Below are 24,933 nucleotides of genomic sequence, written 5' to 3'. Positions count from 1 at the left end.
GAGACAAACCATGTAAGTAAGTAATGTTTAATCCAGGGGGTCCAAGAATAGAGAAGGAATAGGTTTCCCTGATCCCACCCTGCATCACATCAGCTGTATGTTTAGCAAGAATAATGAATTGGGTCGACATGTGTAGCCATGGTGTTGCAGCTAAAAAGAAACAATCCGCCAAATCACCCCACTGCCAGACTTCATACATCCTTTCCAGAGACAATGAACAGTCTTTTGCAAGCTTTGTTTTTGTTGTTTTATTGGGGGGTATAACTTGGATAGGGATAGGAATATGGGATACCAATAGGATAAGTCTTTGCCATCATATTTAAGGATTTTAGTACACTTGGAATAAAAGTAGAGCCAGAAGATATAATGTGCATATAGGATTTAGTAATAGTTTCCTCCTACATCTACATGCAGACTGTTGCTCCTCCTGTGGCTCAACCCCCACAGACTATTCCATCTAATGCCGCATACACACGAGCAGACTTTACGGCAGACTTTTCTACGTACTTTACGACAGACTTTCTGAATGAACGGACTTGCCTACACACAATCCACCAAAGTCCGTCGAATTCCTACGTGATGACGTACGACCGGACTAAAACAAGGAAGTTCATAGCCAGTAGCCAATAGCTGCCCTAGCGTGGCTTTTTGTCCGTCGAACTAGCATACAGATGGCGGACTTTTCGACCGGACTCGATTTCAACGGATTAATTTAAAACATGTTTCAAATCTAAGTCCATCCAACTTTTGAGAAAACAAAGTCTGCTGGAGCCCACACACGATCGAATTGTCCGACCAAATCCTGTCCGCCAGGCAAAGTCTGCCGTAAAGTCCGCTCGTGTGTATGCGGCATAAGAGCTCTCTAGCCATCCGACCGTGTGGTGGCAGAGACATCACTAATGACCATGTAAAAGCAATGTTCTTAGATATCTTTCACCTCCTGCCCATAACTTGTTTCCTCCTATACACTTGGTTCCTCCTGCACAAACGTGTAGTTACTGTATTGAAATATGACACATCCTCTTCTATTGAATAATAGGGGCCCACTCTGAATAAGCCTCTCTACTGTGGCTCTGGTTGATTAGAATATTACATAAGACCAATAAAAGAAAGGATTTTTAACAGAGAAATGTTGGCTTACTGAAAAGTATGTCTATGTACGGTATGGTATGCACTATACCAATACTTGGTTGGGGCTCCTTTTGCATGAATTCCTGCATCAATGCAGGGGGCGATCAGCCTGTGGCACTGCTGAGCTGTAATGGCAGCCCAGGTTGCTTTGATAGCAGCCTTCAGCTCATCTGCATTGTTGGGTCTGGTGCATCTCATCTTCCTCTTGACAATACCCCACAGATTCCCCATAGAGAATCTGTGGGATAGCGTCAAGAGGAAGATGACAGACACAAGACCCAACAATGCAGACAAGCTGAAGGCCGCTATCAAAGCAACCTAGGCTTCTTTAACACCTCAGCAGTGCCACAGGTTGATTGCCTCAATGCCACGCTGCATTGATGCAGTAATTCATGCAAAAGGAGCCCCAGTATTGAGTGCATGCTATACTGTACATGGACATACTTTTCAGTAAGCCAACATTTCTGTATTGAAAAAAGTTATTTTTCTATTGGTCTTATGTAATATTGTAAGTTTCGGAGATACTGAATTTTGGGTTTTCACTAGCTGTAAGCCATAATCATCAAAATTAAAAAAAAGAAATGCTTGAAATATATCATTCTGTGTGTAATGAGTTTCATTTTTTGAATTTAATTACTGAAATAAATAAACTTTTTGATGATATTCAAATTTTTTGAGATGCACCTGTATGTGCGGCTGTGGTTTCCAGCCTGGAGTCAGGTGCGTTTCTGTTCACAAGTTCAGATGTGATTCAGGTCCGAATTTTTGCCTGAATTCGCACCTGAACCGGACTCAAAAACACACAGGACCCGTTTGGAAACTGCACCGTGGCCACCCCAGACATGTGTGAAGCGGCTCCATTGAGAGCCAACCACACTCACATGTCATGCAAATTAGATGTGGTGAAAGCCGCTTATTTAAAGAGGCGATGGTGGCAAATCCAAGCTGTATGGCAGTACAGAAGATGGCAGATACTTATGTACAGTATGTCTAGTTGTAGCTTAATTAGAAATACATTTTTACACCTTGTGTAAGACTGTTAAAGCTCCTGTAGTGGGTGTTACACATTTATTAAAGTCCTATTTTTATAATAGTTATCTATTGTGCTTTTGTAGACGTTGTAAACCAGGAAGCTTTGTAATCTAAAGACTAGAGATAGATTGACCTAGTATATATGTTATGATTGTTAAATCAGGTAAACCAAACCTAATTATGTTATGTGAGCACTTCCTTTAAATATATATTTTTGCTTTTAGGTGGACACTATGGAAATGATGAGACATCCAGAGGAGACAACAAATATGAAAAGGCAAACAGTGGCTTCGTATTTTAGGGTAAGGTTACATCCGCCTAGCATGGCTAATATCAAATGCTTAAAACAAACTTATATTTTATTATTTAGTTCACTATTACCTTTAAAATCACAATTAAAAAGTTTTTAATATAAATAATAGGTAATCATGTTTTTCATAAAATGAAAGGTAAAACCTTACTGATTGCTTTTGGTAACCACTCCAATTTTTACTTCTTTTCCTCAAATTTTATGAATCAATTCAAAAGCAATATAAACATAAAAATGATGTCATGTTTAAAATACAAGACACACTGTATCAGTCTACCATTTTTGCTCTTCACATGTGCATTCAGTAGTATACAGTGCCTTGCAAAAGTATTCACCCCCCCCCCCCCTTAGCATTTTTTGTGTTTAGTTGCCTCACACCTTGGAATTAACATGGATTGTTTGAGGATTTGCATCATTTAATTGGCAGAATATGCCCACAACGTTGAAGATGTTTTTTTTTTTTTTTTTTATTGTGAAGCAAACAACAAATAGGACAAAATAACAGGAAAAGTCAATGTGCATAACTATTCACCCCCTCTAAAGTCAATACTTTGTAAAGCCACCTTTTGCGGCTATCACAGCTCCAAGTCACTTTGAATAAGGCCCCTTTCACACGAGGCGGGCTCCGTTTCTACGGAGCCCGCCTCGGTCCGCCGGCTCAGCGGGAGATCAGTCCGTTGATCTCCGCTGAGCCGGCGGATGACAGGTCCCTCTCTGCTCACTGAGCGGGGAGGGGCTTGTCAGGCACCGCTGCCGCCTATGGAGGGATCGGACGAAAACGGACAGCGTGTCCGTTTTCATCAGATCTCACCCGATCCGATCCGCCAGCGACGGATCTGGACGTAGAGCCATACGTCTGCTTTTAGTGGATCGGACGGGGTCGGATGTCAGCGGACATGTCTCCGCTGACATCCGACGCTCCATAGGCTAACATGGATCGCCCGTTCAGGTCCGCCGTCAAAACTGACAGGCGGACCTGAACGGTCCGATCGTGTGAAAGGGGCCTTAGTCTCTACGAGCTTGCCACATCTTACCACTGGGATTTTTGCCCATTCCTCCTTGCAAAACTGCTCCAGCTCCTTCAAGTTGGATGATTTTCGCTTGTGAACAGCAAACTTTAAGTCTGTCCACAAATTTTCTATTGGATTGAGGTCTGGGCTTTGACTAGGCCATTCCAACACATTTACATGTTTCCCCTTAAACCACTCAAGTGTTGCTTTAGCAGTGTGTTTGGGGTCATTGTCCTGCTGGAAGGTGAACCTCCTCAAATCACACACAGAGTGGTACAGGTTTTGCTCAAGAATATCCCTGTATTTAGCACCATCCATTTTCCCTCAACTCTGACCAGTTTCCCAGTCCCGACTGCTGAAAAACATCCCCACAGCATGATGCTGCCACCACCATGTTTCACTGTGGGGATGGTGTTCTTTGGGTGATGTGATGTGTTTGGTTTTGCCCCAGACATAGCTTTGTATTTGATGGCCAAAATGTTAAATTTTAGTCTCATCAGACCAGAGCACCTTCCTCCATACATTTTTGGAGTCTCCCACATGCCTTTTCACAAACTTAAAACGTGCCATTTTGTTTTTTGCTGAAAGTAATGGCTTTCTTCTAGCCACTCTGCCATAAAGCCCAACTCTATGGAGCGTACGGCTTATTGTCGTCCTATGTACAGATACTTCAGTCTCTGCTGTGGAACTCTGCAGCTCCTCCAGGGTTACCTTAGGTCTCTGTGCTGCCCCTCTGATTAATGCCCTCCTTGCACGGTCCGTGAGTTTTGGTGTGCGGCCGTCTCTTGGCAGGTTTGCTGTTCTGCCATGTTCTTTCCATTTGGTTATGATAGATTTGATGGAGTTCCTAGGGATCATCATAGATTTGGATTTTTTTTATAACGTAACCCTGACTTGTACTTCTCAACAAAATTGTCCCTTACTTGTTTGGAGAGTTCCTTGGTCTTCATGTCAGTGTTTGGTTAGTGGTGCCTCTTGCTTAGGTGTTGCAGCCTCTGGGGCCTTTCAAAAATGTGTGTATGTGTAATGGCAGATCGTGTGACGCTTAGATTGCACACAGGTGGATATCATTTCACTAATTATGTGACTTCTAAAGGTAATTGGTAGCACCAGAGCTTTTTATGGGCTTCATAACAAAGGGGGTGAATACATACGCACATGCCAATTATCAGTTTTTTATTTCTGAAAAATAGTTTTATGTATATATTTTTCTAATTTTACTTCACCAACTTAGACTATTGTGTTCTGATCCATCACATATAATTCAGATTAAAAAAACATTGAACTAAAGGCTGTAATGTAACAAAATAGGTAAAAAGCCACGGGGGGGGGGGGGATACTTTTGAAAGGCACTGTATGTTTTCAGTTCTATTTGTAATAGACAATCTGAGCCTTGCACTAGTTAAACCAATTGCAAAGATGTCACACAGGCATAAGTAAATCAATTTTAGCCTAAACATGCAATTTCACATTGAGGAAAAATTGCATTGCTTTAATTTAGTTAATTAAACTCCCTAGAGGTTTTGAAATAACATTTATATTATGTGACACTAATTTATTTGAGAAGGATATTGGTTTTATGTATTTGACTAATGCAGGATTGCTCAAAACAAGTAGCATCATGTCACGGACATTAAAATGTCAATAAATTTATTTACACTCTGCCATTGTTCTGCCACATAAATAGTATATGCCCACATTTCTACATGTAAAGTTACAAAATTAATGTAGATATGAATCACTGTGTATAATAAACAATTGCCATGCTTTTTAAATATAATGCTGTTCTCGCCTTTTTTTTTCCATCGTTGCATATCAGCACTGCTGACCTCCTGCAGCCTCATTGCAGCCATTTTTTGTCCACATTCATGCGCTCCAATGGTGGCTCCACTTAATTTCTTAGGGTGGGTTTCCTGGTGATGACACCAGTGGGACATACTTCTGCAATGTGTAGGTGCTTGGCCACTTGTAATCTCTATAGTTCACTCCTAATCTAGGAAGAAGAATTAAAAGAGTGACAATTGAAAACATTTGGGAGACAGTGACAAAGTGTCTGCATAAGGACCTTTATGACAGGATCACCAAGTAATAGATTAATGAAAGATGCAGTTTTAAGACTCTTTATAATTACTTTTTAATTTATAGTAACATGTTAAAGCCTATATAAGATTTTGGTAACTGGGGGTTTACATATACTTTACCAGCAAAGGCGCTGAGGTTGATGGGTTCATGCATACGATAACCTTTTATATAACCTTTTTGTTTTTTGCTTTTGTATTCTATATAGCCTTATTAATTTTGCTTTTGTATGCTAATGTTTTGGGCTATGTTTTTGCTTAGTACTCCTTAATGGATCTTTTGTCAAAAATGGTGGTTGGACTGCCTCACTTTGTGCGCTGCATCAAACCGAATGATGACCGAGAAGCGATGAAGTTCTCAAGGGATCGGGTGCTCATGCAGCTGCGTTATACGGGCATTCTGGAAACTGTTAACATCCGGAGACAAGGATATTCTCACCGTATTTTATTTGAAGAGTTTCTTAAAAGGTACAAATATAATACATAAGGCAAGAATCTGCAGTACATAGAGGTGTAGAACTATATAATATGCTCTATCTACTTGATAGTAACGTTTGTATCAAGTTTGGCTTTGCGACATCCTATGTTGTATTGCCATTATGAGTTGCATGTATGTGCATAAGAACATAGGTGTCTTCCCAGGCTGTTTTTTTGTTTGTTTTTTATCACTATTTCCATACTATTGTGTTATTCTTTCTTTTTATCTTTTTTTTCACACTCTGTTTCTTTCTGTGAAAAATGTAAAATACTGAGGCTAATGAGACCATTTCTTGGCATAAGAACAGATCAACAGGAAGGTGAAAGGGTCTTCTGTAATGATTAGGAGCCACAAACCACCAAAAACCACCTTACTTTTGCCTTCACCTTTGACTCCAATGAATTTTGGCAAAATAGTGAAATTTCACCAACTCACTATTTTTGAAAACATTTCAGGGAAATTTACTGATCCCAAGCAGACAAATCAATCTATTTATTGTAGTGAGATGCGTGGATATATACAGTAGATATACTGATCGAAATTCACTGAGTTGGATATAGTATGAAAACAAAAAGAAAAAACTGCGCTATGTAGTGAAATTGTACAGAAATCAATAATGCAATAAATCAGTATATACACTGGAAACCCACATAGACATCCAATAAAATCAGATCATTAGTACAATATTTATAAAATACATTTTTGTGACAAAGTCTATAGGCGTGAAAAGATCTGGAAGAATCCTTCAATAGTTCTCCGTGATTAGCAAGTAGGAAGATGAAAATTAGATACACCCAGCAAAGTGATCCTTCACCAACACACATATGCGCTTACCAAATGGAAAGCAATATAAGGCACATCTCAAGGCTGTTATCCCGATCAGGCAACTTGACATAACCACTACTCCAGATAGCGCTAGGAGTGATGTGCGTGTAGAATGAGACACAATATCCTATCTGGTATTGCCCTCCGTACAGCATGGATCCAACCAAACACCAACCAAGGTTCCCCAGACGACGTCAGTGATTAGACGAAACGTACGTCGGGAGGTTAACGCTCTGACGTCATCGCACACAACTACGAACGGGCGCTCCCTTGCCGGCTGGCGAATGCTCTCTTTATACTTCTAATTTGTAAGTGTTTTACCATATTTTAATAAAAGTTCCTATCGGATTTACGCTATGGCTGCCTTTCTTCTATCCCTATGTGATTAATTCGGGTTGGTGTTTGGTTGGATCCATGCTGTACGGAGGGCCATTCCAGATAGTATATTGTGTCTCATTCTACACGCACATCACTCCTAGCGCTATCTGGAGTAGTGGTTACGTCAAGTTGCCTGATCGGGATAACAGCCTTGAGATGTGCCTTATATTGCTTTCCATTTGGTAAGCGCATATGTGTGTTGGTGAAGGATCACTTTGCTGGGTGTATCTAATTTTCATCTTCCTACTTGCTATTCACGGAGAACTATTGAAGGATTCTTCCAGATTTTTTCACGCCTATAGACTTTGTCACAAAAATGTATTTTATAAATATTGTACTAATGATCTGATTTCATTGGATGTCTATGTGGGTTTCCAGTGTATATACTGATTTATTGCATTATTAATTTCTGTACAATTTCACTTCATAGCGCAGTTTTTTCTTTTTTGTTTTCCTTATATGTTGTGATTTCCACAGTTGAACTGCTGCTCTCTTTGGGGGTTCTTTTTATGATAGCGCCAAGATTTTTTTGTTTTTTGGATATAGTATGATAAAGACTATAGTATTTAAGTATTGAAGACTGTAGTCAGCATAGCTTTAGATCTGTTTAAATCAGCCAGATTTTCCCTGTTTGCTAAACGCTGATGTTACTAAATATGTTACTAAATATTATAGAATAAAGCTACCTTATTGGTAGACAAAGGTTAATCCCAATACAAGTAGAGCTAGGGGTGGATACAGATTAGTGTAAGTAGCCAGAAAATGCTTGGATAAAAAGTGCGCCTCTTATATTCACTTTTTTAGCATGGATGGCCCAGGGCTTGCAGAAGGTTTTGGAAGAGTAAAGCTAGTAATAGTTAGTCACATTCAACTGGACTTGTTCTTTAATGCTGAAATTATTTTGCTGCTTACATCACAAACAAAGACTTCCTAGCACACTTACCAGCTAGCCTACAGAACAACCAAATTGATCCTTTCTAATCCTATTGTTAGACAGGGTCAAGTTTGTTGTTTGGCAGGCTAGCTGGTAAATGTGCTGGGAAATGTTTGTTTGTTTGTGATGTGTGTTGCCCCTCCATATGCACCTCACAGCAAAGATTAGTTGTAGGTTGGGGTGGTTGCCACTATTTTGAACAGGTGGTTGAATTGGATGCGGGGACGCACTGGATGCCATCAGCTGCCTTTGTTCTTTTGCTGAGCGTCCCATGTGTCCCTGTGCCTTAAAGGAGGGGTAGGCTCACTCTAGGCAAAGCTGCTTTTAATCTATCCACTGCTATATGTGCTCCAGCATGGGAGACTGAAAATGATAGAATTAGGACTGCAGTATACAGAGGAGCCTTGATGTAGGCACTGCTTCTTACGCATATTGCAAATGTGTGCAAACAAAACCCTCTGTTTTTAATGTGTATTGTTAGACAGGGTAAATTTGGTTGTTTTTCAGGCTAGCTGGTAAGTGTGTTGGAAAATCTTTGTTGTGATGTGCGTTGCCCTGTGCATCTTACTGCAAAGACTAGTTATAGGTTGTAGTGTGTTGCCACTTTTTTGTACAGTTATTTTGCTGCTTATCCAAGCAGCTTCTTCAGCACTGATGAGTGTCAGGAACTTACCCCAGCATTTATAGAGACACAGGTAACTCAGTCACTTTAATCCAATCTCCAATCTCCATGGAATGTGACGAGGTAGATGTTGATTGTCCAAAAACAGGATAGTAGGTTTGTAAAACCACCCACCTGTTTACGTAATCCAAACCCATAGTGCTAAATATGGTATTTGTGCTTATCATTTAAGTTCAATGCCTGAAGGTATGAACTGATGTCAGATCACCAGTGCAGAGATGTTAAAATTACATTTATATGTGGGTTAAAGAGGGTGTCAGAGGTCTCCACCTTGATTTAGGGATGGTTTTTCCATTGTGAACACCTCATAAACCAGTTTCATTCCCCTGTCCAAAATGTTCACCTCATTATCCTTGAGAGAATTTCTATTTTTCTTAAGGTAGACTGCTGAGTCCTGAGCTCTAGTTTATCTTCCTATGTTGGGTCATCCATTTGTTGAGAGGTTGTTTTGTTTCCCAAGTGTACAGGCCTTTACATTCTTCACTACAACTACACTGGACTGAAAGAATTGAGTTACCTTGTGTTTTCGGTGTTGCGTCTTTTCGGATGTACAAGCTTTTGTCTCGCTGTATTGTTAGGCTTGGAAAACACAGAAAGGAGAAAGTTTGTTAAAACCCTCCTGCTTTTCTGATACTGTATGTTCAATGTGATGCAATACTTGACCTTGAATGTGATTAACTTCCACTAGCTATACCATAACTTTGATAAATGAGAACCTTCACAGACATATTAGACCAGGGATTTTCAACCAGGGTTCCATGGAACCCTAGCGTTTCCCAGAGGTTGCTAGGTGTTCCTTGACCAATGAGCAATTTTTGCCTCTCAGATAAGTTTCTACTAAGAACATTGATCTTTTTAGCTATCTGTAAGGGAGTAATTTTTACCAATGTTCACAAGTGTAAGGAACATTCTTCCCATTGACCATCAAACTATTGTATCATGAATTGTACATATAGTAATTTTTAGCAAGGGTTCCCTGAGACCAGAATTATTTCAGGGGTTCCTCTTTGTTGAAAACGTTGAGAAAGGCTGTACTAGACACATTGGAACAGTAACAGTTATATTTCTGCAATGAGCATTACAGGTTGCACATCTTTGGTTAGTTGAAGCTTGTTCACCACATCTGATAATATCCATGTTTCAGATTACATCATTGGCAGGGCCAGTTGAGCACCAGACATAAAATGACTACCTGATACTGAAAAAACTGCCTCGGTAATGATAAATCAGCCTAACACCCATACTTAGTTTTATCCAAGTGTTGAAATAAGACCCATGGTTAACTTTATCCCTGTCTCTTAAAGGTTACTTTTCTGTATTCCTCACCATTTTATCCTCAGATGTCATATTAGTAGTTTATGAAACACAACTGTCATATAAGCATTGTTTAAAGATACTGGCAGGAAAGAAAACCTGCTAGCTCATCTATTTTGTTTATACCGGACTAAAAAGGATCAAAGTAGCAATTAAGTTGCAGGCTTAAGGATCTTTCACATCCTGAGATTTTCCATAAGGCAGCGACTCTTGTTCTTTCTTGCCTAATGGGTTTTTGAATATGAACAAAGAAGTGCCAATCTGTTTAGCATTTGATCTGCTCTTCTGAATATTTGAAGAATTTCATGGATCACTGCCTAATGTATTTATCTATTCCCAATATTTCATTTAAAGGAACCTTTTCAAAGCTGCAATTATGGCTCTGGGCACAGCAAATAATGTGTGCAAATTCAGCAAGATCTTACCCTGTGTCTTAAAAACTCTGATACAAAAACAGAAGTGAAGAATGGCTGATCAGGAGATTTGACTCAGAATGAATAAACAGGATTTCAAATACAATGATAATAAATATAGAAATCAGGACAACAATTCAAAACAAGCCAAACAATCTGACTTGTTTAATAGGGCAGTGCAGAGAGCAGTAACAGATAGCACTGAAAGTTGATAACTGGTTTCTTTAGGTCACATTAAAGGGAGTGCCAACTTATATCATTTTGCTTTTAAAAAAAACAGCTTATTTGTAATGCATATGTTGTTAAAGGGTAATTCCACTTTCAAAGGGGAAAAAAATAGAAAATAAAAAAAAATAATAAAGCATATACAATTGCGGCACAAGTTATATTGTAATTGAATGTTATTAAAAATTACCTTTCCTTTTCAATCTGCAGCCGCGGTAATTTTCTGTAAACTGCAATGCAATATGGCTATCTGGAGGCGTTATGCACACAGAATGTGTACAGAACGCTCCCCAGAAAAATGATTTCCTGCTTGTGTGATTGGCTCACTGATTTTCCCAAAAGTCGACACTAAGATACAAATCAGATGTTTGGCATCCCCTGCAACAAAAATGTAATTTTTGGTAAGATACTCCCAATAGGAAATCACGTCTAAAGGGATGCAGACCCAGTGGTTTTCCTCATTAGAGCCCTACAGCTGTAGCAGCTGGTTGATAAATATGAAACCACTCCCATTAGACTCACTGTGCACAGGGACACAGAGGAACAAACAGTGATTTCTTCAGAATAACAAAAGGTAGGAATCTGCAACAAAATGTGTTAAAATGTACATAGATAATCTAGAGGGGAATGTTTTTTGCTCAACAAAAGTGGAGTTATGCTTTAAGCATATAAAGCTGCAAGGTGGTGTAGGATGTATTACATGCCAGGGGATCCTTATTATCTGCTACCTAGGTTTATCCATCATGTATAGAAATATGAACTATAAGATTGTCATTATCAGAAATACTGGTATAGTGCTGGTGTGTGAAAAAAAAAAAAACATCACAAATAATGAGGCCTTGCTGATCTGCTTACTGTTTCTCGGGAAAAAAACTTGCAGTGGACATAAAATCATCTACAGGCGCACGTACCTACAGCAGTCTCCTAAATCCTCCTGTCATTGCCAATTGTCAGGCTGTTCCAGCAAGCAAAGATTTGACACTTACATGCCTCCACCACATTTCTATTTGCAGTTGAGGCTGCCAATCCTAGTGGTGGGACAGTAGGAATGTGTGGGAGCAGAGCTTAGCCAATTAGCAACAAGCTCACACACTACGTGGAGGTTTGCATGTCAGAATTGTACAGCATTCAGCCATGACTGGAAGATTTGAAACAGGAATATCCAAACAAAGTTGCTAACAATAAAGGTGTGCCACATCCCAAATGAACATGGAAATGGAGAAACCCCCTAGGGGTGGGACTTTGAAGGCACTACCATACCAAAAATTATGTAAAAACGTATAAAGTTTATTATATATAGACAAAAAGACACATAATAAATAAAGAATAAACAAATACAAATGGATGCATTATGATGTACAAACGTTTGGCGGAAAAAACATGATACAAAATCCTAAACCCAACGACGTTTCAGAGATGAACCGTAGTCTTGAGATATCTGCACTTTATATCTGCATTAGCTTGTGTTTTTGGTTCCCAGAATTGAGTCTCTTTAAAAATTAACTTTTCAGTGTTTTTTAGCCATAGAGCCAGAGACCAGTTTACGTTCCCCTTTTCAGAAAAAAGTATTACTAATAAAAGTATTTTCTTCCGTGGGTGATGAGCTGTCAGTCACAGCCAGTATAGCTACACAGCCAGTGTAGCTGGATCTAAAATCCCCAGCTCTTGGGGATCAGAATGATGCTCTGTGCCAGTTCTGACCAATCAGAGTCGCTTTGATCTGTCCTGGAAGCACTGCACAGAGAACAGGGAGAAGAGCAGGGATTTCAAATCCCCAGAATGCTGAAGTGGTACGTGGGCACTGACAGCTCATCACCCACGGATGTAAGTACAGCAGGGATCAGGGGTATGTGCAGTGTTTATCCACCTTTTATTTTTTCTAAAAAAGGTGAACTTACACTTTGCTGCAAATATTTTCTCAGTATGTTATTGTATTTTGAAAAATGTCTTTATCTAAAACTCATATTTATCTGTACTCTACGGCAGTGTTTAACCTTTTTTCAGTCAAGGCGCCCTTTAAAATTATAGACAATCTCAAGGCACCCTATTCTAAAATGTGAAAAACTATTCTAATGCCGCGTACACACGGTCGGACTTTTCATCTACAAAAGTCCAACGGACGCCGACGGACTAAAGCTGGCTGGTAATCCGATCGTGTGTGGGCTTCTCCGGACTTTCAGCAGACTTTTTCAGCCTCAAATCCGACGGACTTTAGATTTGAAACATGCTTCAAATCTTTACGTCGTAACTACGACGGACCCCGAAATCCGCTCGTCTGTGTGCTAGTCCGACGGACAAAAACCCATGCTAGGGCAGCTATTGGCTACTGGCTATGAACTTCCTTATTTTAGTCCGGTGTACGTCATCACGTACGAATCCGTCGGACTTTTGTGTGGTCGTGTGTAGGCAAGTCCGTTCGTTAGAAAGTCTGCTGCAAGTCCGCCGAAAGTCCGCCGGAAGTCCGCCGGAAGTCTGTCGGACAGGCTGTCGGACTTTTGTAGACGAAAAGTCCGACCGTGTGTACGCGGCATAATAGTTTTTCATAATGCAGCAAATTTCAACACATAGGACACCAAACATTAGAGGTGATTTATTCTTCCATAGCAAATACAATTTTTCACACTGGTACTTACTATTATTATTATTATTATACAGGATTTATATAGTGCCAACAGTTTACGCAGTGCTTTACAATATAAAAGGGAGACATACAGTTACAATACAATAAAATACTAGAGGATCAAGAGGGTCCTGCTCAGAAGAGCTTACAATCTAATAGGGTGGGGCAGGTGGTACAAAAGGTTGTAACTGTGGGCAATGAGCTGATGGAAGTGGTAAAAGATTAGTTGGAGGCGTGATAGGCTTCCCTGAAGAGATGAGTTTTCAGGGATCACTTGAAGGCAATTAGAGTAGGTGATAGCAGGACAGGTTGAAGTAGAGAGTTCTAGGGGATGGGAGAGGCTCTGGAGAAATGCTGGAGACGAGCATGGGAGAGGGAGACAAGGGAGCTTGAGAATAGGAGGTCTTGAGAGGAGTGGAGAGGATGGTTTGGGTATTCCAATGTTTTTTCTTCTCCCTCAATTTCTCTCCATCAGTCAGCTAATGTGACCCCAGTGCTGAGGGAGAGAGGCAGAGGAGGGTCAAACAAGGATGCTGTGGAGGCAACAGACATCCTCCTTTATAACTGATGACATAATTGGTTATTAGGATGCCAGTGTCTAGTTGGAATGGTGCATAATGAAAACCTGTGGCGTTGTCCATCTGCTGGCTTGTATACAATATTTGATCAATTTTTAGGCATTTTGCCAAGGTTCCCCTGAAGAAACCTCAAGGCACCCCAAGGTGCCTGGGCACCCTGGTTGAAAAAGGCTGCTCTAGGGCATAGATATTTGCTAATTTTCTTACTGTGAGTAAACATGAATACTTGTATCCTGCAGGATCTTTAGCATTTAATTTGACCATGACTATTAGTGGAAGACTTTTAACAAGGAGGGAGCTACCTCCAAAGCATGCCTGCTCTCAATGTGTTTAGCTCTAAATATACAGTACAGTATTTCACAAAAGTGAGTACACCCCTCAGTTTTTTATAATAATTTATTATATCTTTTCATGCGACAACACTGAAGAAATGACACTTTGCTACAATGTAAAGTAGTGAGTGTACAGCTTGTATAACAGTGTAAATTTGCTGTCCCCTCAAGATAACTCAACACACAGCCATTAATGTCTAAACCCTGGCAACAAAAGTGAGTATACCCCCAAGTTAATATGTCCAAATTGGGCCCAAAGCGTGAATATTTTGTGTGGCCACCATTTTTTGCCAGCACTGCTTTAACCCTCTTGGGCATGGAGTTCACCAGAGCTTCATAGGTTTCCACTGAAGTTCTCTTCCACTCCTCCATGACGACATCACGGAGCTGGTGGATGTTAGAAACCTTGCGCTCCTCCACCTGCCGTTTGAGGATGCCCCACAGATGCTCAATAGGGTTTAGGTCTGGAGACATGCTAGGCTAGTCCATCACCTTTACCCTCAGCTTCTTTAGCAAGGCAGTGGTCATCTTGGAGGTGTGCTTGGGGTCGTTATCATGTTGGAATACTGCCCTGCGGCCCAGTTTCCAAAGGGAGGGGATCATACTCTGCTTCAGTATGTCACAGTACATGTTGGCATTCATGGTTCCCTCAATGATCTGTAGCTCCCCAGTGCTGGCAGCACTCATGCAGCCCCAGACCATGACACTCCCACCACCATGCTTGATTGTAGGCAAGCCACACTTGTCTTTGTATTCCTCACCTGGTTGCTGCCACACACGCTTGACACCATCTGAACCAAATAAGTTTATCTTGGTCTCATCAGACCACAGGACATGGTTCCAGTAATCCATGTCCTTAGTCTGCTTGTCTTCACCAAATTGTTTGCGGGCTTTCTTGTGCATCATCTTTAGAAGAGGCTTCCTTCTGGGACGACAGCCAGGCAGACCAATTTGATACAGTGTGCGGCGTATGGTTTGATCACTGACAGCCTCACCCCTATCCCTTTAACCTCTGCAGCAGCGCTGGCAGCACGTACATCTATTTCCCAAAGACAACCTCCGGATATGACGCTAAGCACATGCACTCAACTTCTTTGGCCGACCATGGCGAGGCCTGTTATGAGTGGAACCTGTCCTAGTAAACCGCTGTATGATCTTGTCCATCGTGCTGCAGCTCAGTTTCAGGGTCTTGGCAATCTTCTTATAGCCTAGGCCATCTTTATGTAGAGCAACAATTCTTTTTTTCGGATCCTCAGAGAGTTCTTTGTCATGAGGTGCCATGCTGAACTTCCAGTGACCAGTATGAGAGAGTGAGAGCGATAACACCAAATTTAACACACCTGCTCCCCATTCACACCTGAAACCTTGTAACACTAACGGGTCACATGACACCAGGGAGGGAAAATTGCTAATTGAGCCCAATTTAGACATTTTCACCTATTGGTGTACACACTTTTGTTGCCAGTGGCTTAGACATTAATGGCTGTGTGTTGACTTATTTTGAGGGGACAGCAAATTTACACTGTTATACAAGCTGTACACTCACTACTTTACATTGTAGCAAAGTGTCATTTCTTCAGTGTTGTCACATGAAAAGATATAATAAAATATTTACATAAATGTGAGGGGTGTACTCACTTTTGTGAGATACTGTATGTCCCAAATTGGGAGCACAGATAGTTTAGAGTTAGAGACCACACTTTGCAAAGGAGGCCTCAATGTGATAGTGTGGCTTTACGTTTATTTGCAAGTATATGAAACAACAACTCCTACTGTTGACCTAATGTTAAAACAGCTTATTTAGAATTTTTGAGCTTATTAGCTGGAGAGTGCTGGGAATTTTTTGTACTTTTCTATGGACTGACCTCCCAGTTCACTTTGCAGTCTATGATTTGTGTGTGTGAGTGCGCTACTCTTTTACCATACACCACTCCTATTTGTACACCACTTTCCTATTAATGATTAATAATAATTAATAAGACCCCCCTTTTCCCCCTTAAACATTATATTTGTGTTCCACTTGCAAAACGTATCAATCTCTATGTCAAAATTACTAACATGCAAAATAAATTATCATAAAGTCCATGTGCAAAAAGTGCAAATTCCTCAATATTTGCTGTGATTTCGACTCTTTACGTGCCACCGTGCATCATCTGTGATTCATTGTGACTTTTGTGACACACCACCACCGTTTAGATCGGCCACTCACCAGATATTCCTTATATAATAAGCCTTCGGTTCATTAATGGGATAACCACTTCACCTTTTGTACTGCTCTCCACCTGCTATACTTGAGCTTTGGTATTCCTCATGCAAGATATATGGACAACGATCATTGCGCAATGCGTTTAAAACTATTTATTATCATAAAAATACAAAAGTGTACACATATATATTGATCACTTTGCAGTCTGCTCTTTAATTTTTACCTCCCTATTGGCTTTACTGTATTCTGCAGCCAATATATAGAAGCAAGAACGTATATAAATGGGTAGGTGACTACAAAAGACCTGGTCAGTGTTGCCTCTATTTCAGCACCCATTTTTTTAAGGAAAGCAGGGAGCTTTATAAAAGAGTAATGCCGTGTACACACGAGCGGACTTTCTATCCTACTTGGTCCGGCACACTTTCCGACAGACTTTGTCCGCCAGGTGCGCCGGACTTTAAAACGGACGGACTTGCCCACACACGCCGGGACTTTCCGGCGGGCTAAGTCCGCCCGTCTTTCCGACGGACTTTCGCCGGAGTTCCGGCGGACTTTCAGAATGAACGGACTTGCCCACACACGGACAAGTCCGTTCATTTTGAACGTGACTCAGGTGCGACGGGACTAGAAAAGGATGTCAATCTTGCCGCTTTTATCGGCGAGATTGACACCTTACTAGCCCCGTCGCGGGGCATACCAGGCCCTTAGGTCTGGTATGGATTATAAAGGGGAACCCCGCTACGCCGAAAAAACGGCGTGGGGTCCCCCTAAAATCCATACCAGACCCCGATCCGAGCACGCAGCCTGGCCGGTCAGGAAAGGGGGTGGGGACGAGCGAGCGCCCCCCCCCCCTCCTGAACCGTACCAGGCCGCATGCCCTCAACATGGGGGTGGGTGCTTTGGGGGAGGGGGGCGCCCTGCGCCCCCCCCCCCCCAAAGCACCTTGTCCCCATGTTGATGAGGACAAGGGCCTCTTCCCGACAACCCTGGCCGTTGGTTGTCGGGGTCTGCGGGCGGGGGCTTATCGGAATCTGGGAGCCCCCTTTAATAAGGGGGCCCCCAGATCCCGGCCCCCCACCCTATGTAAATGAGTATGGGGTACATGGTACCCCTACCCATTTACCTAGGAAAAAAGTGTAAGTAATAAAACACACTACACAGGTTTTTAAAATATTTTATTAAACAGCTCCGGGGGGGGGATCTTCCTCCGGCTTCGGGGGTCTTCTTCCGGCTTCGGGGGTCCCTCCGCTTCATCTTCTCCCGGCGTCCGGTTGGTTCTTCTCCGCTCTCTTCTCCCGGTGTTCCTGTTCTTCGGCCGGCTCCTCTGCTGTCTTCAAGTAGCTCTCTTGCCAGCAGAGGTCCGGACTTCTGGGCTTCTGGGCTTCTGGGCTTCTGGGCTTCTGGGCTTCTCTTCCCCAGATGTTGACACGACGCTCTCTCCTGCTGGACTGCTCTCCGAGGGCTGCGTTGTGACTTATATAGGTGGAGACCCCGCCCCCTTTTGATGTCACAGTCCCTGGGCATGCTGGGACTGTGACGTTTTAGGGGGCGTGGTCAATGGGTGATGTTGACCACGCCCCCTAAAACGTCACAGTCCCAGCATGCCCAGGGACTGTGACATCAAAAGGGGGCGGGGTCTCCACCTATATAAGTCACAACGCAGCCCTCGGAGAGCAGTCCAGCAGGAGAGAGCGTCGTGTCAACATCTGGGGAAGAGAAGCCCAGAAGCCCAGAAGCCCAGAAGCCCAGAAGTCCGGACCTCTGCTGGCAAGAGAGCTACTTGAAGACAGCAGAGGAGCCGGCCGAAGAACAGGAACACCGGGAGAAGAGAGCGGAGAAGAACCAACCGGACGCCGGGAGAAGATGAAGCGGAGGGACCCCCGAAGCCGGAAGAAGACCCCCGAAGCCGGAGGAAGATCCCCCCCCCGGAGCTGTTTAATAAAATATTTTAAAAACCTGTGTAGTGTGTTTTATTACTTACACTTTTTTCCTAGGTAAATGGGTAGGGGTACCATGTACCCCATACTCATTTACATAGGGTGGGGGGCCGGGATCTGGGGGCCCCCTTATTAAAGGGGGCTCCCAGATTCCGATAAGCCCCCGCCCGCAGACCCCGACAACCAACGGCCAGGGTTGTCGGGAAGAGGCCCTTGTCCTCATCAACATGGGGACAAGGTGCTTTGGGGGGGGGGGGGGCGCAGGGCGCCCCCCTCCCCCAAAGCACCCACCCCCATGTTGAGGGCATGCGGCCTGGTACGGTTCAGGAGGGGGGGGGGGCGCTCGCTCGTCCCCACCCCCTTTCCTGACCGGCCAGGCTGCGTGCTCGGATCGGGGTCTGGTATGGATTTTAGGGGGACCCCACGCCGTTTTTTCGGCGTAGCGGGGTTCCCCTTTATAATCCATACCAGACCTAAGGGCCTGGTATGCCCCGCGCTCGCCGCAATAGGAAAATGTGTTTTTCCTATTGCAGCGAGCGTGAGATGCAATACCCTGCCCTCGTGTTGTATCTGGTCCGTCGGACCAGCATACACACGAGCGGGCTTTCCGTCGGACCAGCACACACACGAGCGGACTTTCCGCCCGAAACTGAGTCCGGCGGAAAGATTTAGAACTTTCTTCAAATCTAGGTCCGGCGGGCTTTTGGGAAAAAGTCCGCCGGAAAAGTCCGCCGGTGCCTACACACGGGCGGATTGTCCGGCACACTCTGGTCCGCCGGACCAAGTATGCCGGAAAGTCCGACCGTGTGTACGCGGCATTAATGTACTGTAGGCATTGGGAGCTGACTCCACTATCATGCTAGCATCAGTTCGGTGGAAAATCAACAGGTTCTGTTAAAACCACTTGCCGACCGGGCCATAGCCGAAAGACGGCAACAGCACGGTCGGCTAGTTCTGGGTGGACGTCCATGGACGTCCTCCCAGAATACTGCTCTTGCGCGCCCCCTGGGGCGCGCACCTGAGAACTTCCGTGACCGCCGGGTCCTGCGGCATCACGGATCACGGTAAACGGCCGCTGATCGCGGCCATTTACCATGTGATCGCTCCGTCAAATGACGGAGCGATCACATGTCAACAGACCGGCGTCATGTCATGACGCCTGTTCCTCCCTCCCCTCTGTGTACCGATCGGTACAGTGCGAGGGGAGAGGCAGTGCTGTATTTTGGCCTAGGCTGACAAGGCCCAGGCCTAGGACGGCACTTTGCGGGGGGCGGCAAAAAAGCTGCCCCCACATACGAAAAAAAAAAACCCTTCCCCTCCTCCCACATGCAGGGCTGCACAGCTGAATCCCAGAGCTCAGTGCCAAAACAAGTTTCGGCACTGAGCTCCGGTAATTGGCCAGACAGGGATGCGCTAGCGCGGGCACCTGGGACATCTGCCGCCCGGGGTCCCGCAAGCTGCGATCAGTGTTCCGGAGCAGCTGACCCCTCTCTCCCCACTCACAGCTGCACACACTCCTCAGTTCCTCCTCCTCGCCTCCAATGTTCCTTTGTACACAGCCAGGAGGAGGAGGAGCCACAGAGGAGGAACACAACTTCAGTGAGAGAGCTGCTCTGCTGGTATGTGTACTGTGTGCAATCAGAGGGGGACATGGTAACTGGGAAGGGGGGATTGGAGGGCAGGTGCACACATGGAGTGATGGGAGGGGAGGTAAGGGGATATGTGCTGGGGGGTGCTTTGGGAGGGGAGACGATATATGCTAGTGGGGGGTCCTCTCCCTTCCCAAATCACCCCCAGCACATATTCTCTTACCCCCCTCTCCCCCCAAATTAAAAGATGTGGCATCCCCTCACCGCATCGTCTCTCTGCCCCCCTCAACACAGCGTCCCTCTGTCCCCCTCCCTGCGGCCCTCTGTCCCCCCCACCACAGCCTCCCTCTGTCCCCTTTCCCGCGGCGTCCCTCTGTCCCCTTTACCGTGGCGTGCCTCTGTTCTCCTCCCACGGTGCCCCTCTGTCATCCTCCACAGCGTCCCTCTGTCCTTCTCCCATGGCGTCTCTCCTGATCTTCTCCCACGGCGTCCCTCTGTCCTCTTCCCACTGTGCCCTCTGTCCTCTTCCCATGGCGTCCCTCTGTCTTCTTCCCACAGCGTCCCTCTGTCCTCCTCCCATGGCGTCCCTCTGTCCTCTTCCCACGGCGTCCCTCTGTCCTCTTCACACAGCGTCCCTGTGTCCTCTTCCCACGATGTCCCTCTGTCCTCTTCCCATGGCATCCCTCTGTCCTCCTCCCACAGCGCCCTCTGTCCTCCTCCCACAGCACGCTCTGTCCTCCTTCAACAGCGTCCCTCTGTCCTCTTCCCACAGCGTCTCTCTGTCCTCTTCCCACAGCGTCCCTCTGTCCTCTTCCCACAGCGTCCCTCTGTCCTCTTCCCACAGCATCCCTCTGTCCTCTTCCCACAAAGTCCCTCTGTCCTCTTCCTACGGCATCCCTCTGTCCTCCTCCCACAGCGCCCTATGTCCTCCTTCCATGGCGTCCCTCTGTCCTCTTCCCACAGCATCCCTCTGTCCTCTTCCCACGGCGTTCCTCTGTCCTCTTCGCACGGCATCCCTCTGTTCTCCTCCCACAGCGCCCTCTGTCCTCCTTCCAAGGTGTCCCTCTGTCCTCCTTCCATGAAGATGACAGCATGGGTCTTAAAAAGGAAGGGGTGTGATCTTGACAGGAAGGGTTGGGTCATATTTAAATTAGGGGGTGCGTGAGTTTAGTCAGGCCTAGGGCAGCACAAAACCTAAATACACCACTGCTGGTAGCTCTCCTGCAAGTCAGCTGGGGGGCTGGTGAGTGTCAGTCTGGAGGACTGTGGGAAGAGGTTAGCCTGGAGGGGTAGTGAAAGAGGCAGCTGCAGCCAGGCGGGTTGGCAATGCCTGAAGAGGTGGTGCTGGGATCAGTGGCCATGAGAGAAATGTAAGCTGGACACTGAACTTTGCAACACATCTAAGGTGCCACGGGTTCCTGCCTGTAATAGGCTATTGCTTCATCTAACTGAGTGACTGTTGGATATTCACAGTGTTCCAGCTAGGTTCTGTAAGCAAGTGAGTGCTGGAGGAAGAAAAGGAGCTGTATATAGAGACTGTGTATAGGAAGAGCTGTCCCCGAAGTTTGCTCTGAAGTCAAATGGCCATCCCATATTCTCCCATCCCTATCAAATTTGTTATCCCTCAATAAATAACCAAAACAAAGACATGGACTGTTCTCTGACTCCGAGTGCCTGTGGAAATTCCGTGTGCCTGGCTGTGCAGGGTGGCAGATCCCAGTATACCTGCGACTCCCTAGGGGGTGTGCTACACATGATGGCTCAAAAGTGTATTAAGTTTTGCTTTAATGCAGAGAAGACCAAAATCCCATCATATCTGTTGTTGAGCCAATAGTTCCCAATTTAATCTTATACATCTTTCGTGTTGCACCATACAAAACACTTATTAGCAAAACATTAAGTGCCGGTTCACACTGCTGCGTGATGCGAGATTGCATGTGATTCCCACCGCACTATACTACAGATAGTATGGCTGAATTTGCATCGCATTCGGACCAAACTCGCACAGGACCCTTTTTTGGTCTGCAGCAGAATCGGATCGCATGGGTCTAAGGCTCGGTTCACACTGCAGCGATGCGTGAACCCTGCAATTCAACTGTGGGTTCCCGCATGTCTCCCGGCGGCAGTTCACACTGCCCTATGCAAACTGCTGGGAGTCACTTAAAAGTTAATGACACCCCCAAATCAGTTTGCATATTGCAGTTCGGACAGGAATTGAATCGCATGGGTGTGAACACCGATTCTTCTGCGGACCTAACAAAGGGTCCTGTGCTAGTTTGGTCTGAATGCCATGCAAATTCAGCCATACTATCTGTATGGCTGAATTTGCATTGCCTGGACATTGCATGTGATTTGCACTACAGTGCAGTGCGAATCACATGCGATCTCGCACCACGCAGCAGTATGAACTGGCACTTAAGCGGAACTTCACTCTCCCAATCAACCTCAGTCAATACTTTGTAGAACCACCTTTCACTGAAATTACAGCAGCACGTTTTCTTTGCAAAATAGCTCAAGCTCTGTCAGAATGGATGGAGAGCGTCTGTGAACAGCAATTTTCAAGTCCTGCCACAGATTCTCAATTAGATTTAGGTCTGGACTTTCACTGGGCCATTCTTACACAAGAATATGCTTTGATCTAAACCATTCCATTGTAGCTCTGGCTGTATGTTCAGGGTTGCTTTCCTGATGGAAGGTGAACCTCCACCCCAGTCTCAAGTCTTTTGCAGACTCTAATGCCACGTACACACGACCGTTTTTTCCATCAGAATAAACTCTGACGGTTTTTTCGACGGAGTTCCGCTGAAAGGGACTTGCCTACACACGATCACACCAAAGTCTGATCATTTAGAATGCGATGTCGTGCAACGGGACTAGAAAAAGGAAGTTCAATAGCCAGTATATAGCATTCCATTTTTGGATGATGGATTAACAGTGTTCCATGAGATTTTCAAAGCTTTAAACTTCTCCACTTGGCTTCCTTGGCCTTCATGATGCTGTTTGTTCACTAAGGTTCTTTAACAAACCTTTGAGGCAGGGCCGGATTAACATAGGGGCTATTGGAGCTGCAGCTCCAGGCCCCCATCATAATATAGCCCCAAACTCTCTCACCAGGGCCTGGCCGTCAGCCGCTGGCCGCTATATAATACATTGACATTGTCCAGCAAGCAGCTGCATTATTTATAGGCCCATTGAGTCAGTCAGCTGAACAACATTTAATCACGGGCACCGGGCCATGGCTATCATGCAGAGCAGAGCCTCTTGCGGTGTGGGCGGTGCCAGTGCGCTGAGGCTGAGCGTGCTCCTCCCCTGTAGGTGGAGCTTGACGTACCGGCCGGTGTGACGTCATCCAGAGACTGTCTCCTGCGTCCTGTGAGGCTCGATTGTGAAAGGAATAATAGAATGTACCCCATTCTATCTTGATATCATCCTTCTGCAAATCCCTGCACAACGCCACCCAGGCTGACGAATGAATAGGGCAGTTCCCAGAACCTGTGTAATTCATATGTGTTCGGGTTTAAAGGGATGAGGTGGCAAGCCTAGACCTAAGCAATGGCAAGCTCTGCGATTCTTCATACAACAAATTTAAAAATCAGCCCTAAATTGCATTGTGGTGTTAAGGCCAGTGCTGTGTCTTAGCCTAGGCCGACAAGTCCTAGGGTGGCACTTTGCGGGGGGGGGCGGCAAAAAGCCGCCCCCCCACATGAACAAGAGCCTCCCCACCTCCTCCCGAGTCTTGTCTCCTGCCCAAAAACAGTCTACGGCGGCTGTCTCGGCTGGGCTGTGCTCAGGAGGGGTGCGGTCTCCATTCTGCTCGGGGGGGGGCAGTCTCAGCTCACCTTGGCTGTGCTCAGGAGGGAACGGGCTCGTCTCACCTCAGCTGTTTGGGAGGGGGTGGGCTCACCTCGGCTGTGCTAGGGAGGGGGCGGGCTTGTTTCACCTCGGCTATTTGGGAGGGGGCGGGCTCACCTCAGCTGTGCTAGGGAGAGGGCGGGCTCGTCTCACCTTGGCTGTGCTCGGGAGGGGGCGGGCTCTTCTCACCTCGGCTCTATGTGCTCTGGCAGGGGCGGTCACAGTGATGTAAAGGTAACCAGCATTATTATTACTATTAGAAGAAGCACAATGATTATGTCACAGAAGATGCTGTAACTTATCTTCCTTGTCATGTTTTAGAACTTAAGTTGTTCCCCATTGTGATTACAGTGAAAGAATGGCTGGAGACTTTTCTATTCACTCTGATGACCATGGGGAGTCATGTCCACACTCTCTGACCCTCTCCTTTATCATGTCCGCAGTCTCTGACCCTCTCCTTTATCATGTCTGCACTCTCTGACCCTCTCCTGTATGTTGTCTGCAGTCTCTGACTCTCTCCTTTATCATGTCCTCACTCTCTGACCCTCTCCTGTATCATGTCCACACTCTCTGACCCTCTCCTTTATCATGTCCGCACTCTCTGACCCTCTCCTTTATCATGTCCGCACTCTCTGACCCTCTCCTTTATCATGTTTGCACTCTCTGACCCTCTCCTTTATCATGTCCGCACTCTCTGACCCTCTACTTTATCATGTCCTCACTCTCTGACCCTCTCCTTTATCATGTCTGCACCTTCTGACCCTCTCATTTATCATGTCCGCACTCTTTAACCCTCTCCTTTATCATGCCCGCACTCTCTCACCCTCTCCTTTATCATGTCCGCAGCCTCTGACCCTCTCCTTTATTATGTCCACACTCTCTGACCCTTTCCTTTATCATGTCTGCACTCTTTGACCCTCTCCTTTATCATGTCCGCACTCTCTGACCATCTCCTGTATTCAGTCTGCAGTTTCTGACCATATCTTGTATGTTGTCTGCAGTCTCTGAC

The 24,933-nt window shown here is 45.0% G+C and overlaps 1 protein-coding gene across 4 annotated transcripts in view; it reads left to right on the top strand.

Annotated features, from left to right (window-relative positions):
- The window catches only part of MYO3B (myosin IIIB), a 635,651-nt gene that overhangs the window by 435,616 nt on the left and 175,102 nt on the right, over nucleotides 1-24,933 (top strand). For all 4 annotated transcript variants that reach the window (XM_073633937.1, XM_073633938.1, XM_073633935.1 and 1 more), the window contains exons 24-25: nucleotides 2,388-2,465; nucleotides 5,824-6,029. In XM_073633937.1, the coding sequence (XP_073490038.1) occupies nucleotides 2,388-2,465; nucleotides 5,824-6,029 (284 nt within the window). The remainder of the gene's footprint in view (nucleotides 1-2,387; nucleotides 2,466-5,823; nucleotides 6,030-24,933) is intronic.

This window comes from Aquarana catesbeiana, linkage group LG06, assembly GCF_042186555.1.
Source record: "Aquarana catesbeiana isolate 2022-GZ linkage group LG06, ASM4218655v1, whole genome shotgun sequence".
Taxonomy (NCBI): Eukaryota; Metazoa; Chordata; class Amphibia; order Anura; family Ranidae; genus Aquarana; species Aquarana catesbeiana.
Note: the sequence above shows the minus strand (reverse complement) of the source record. Positions and strands in the feature narration are given on the sequence as shown.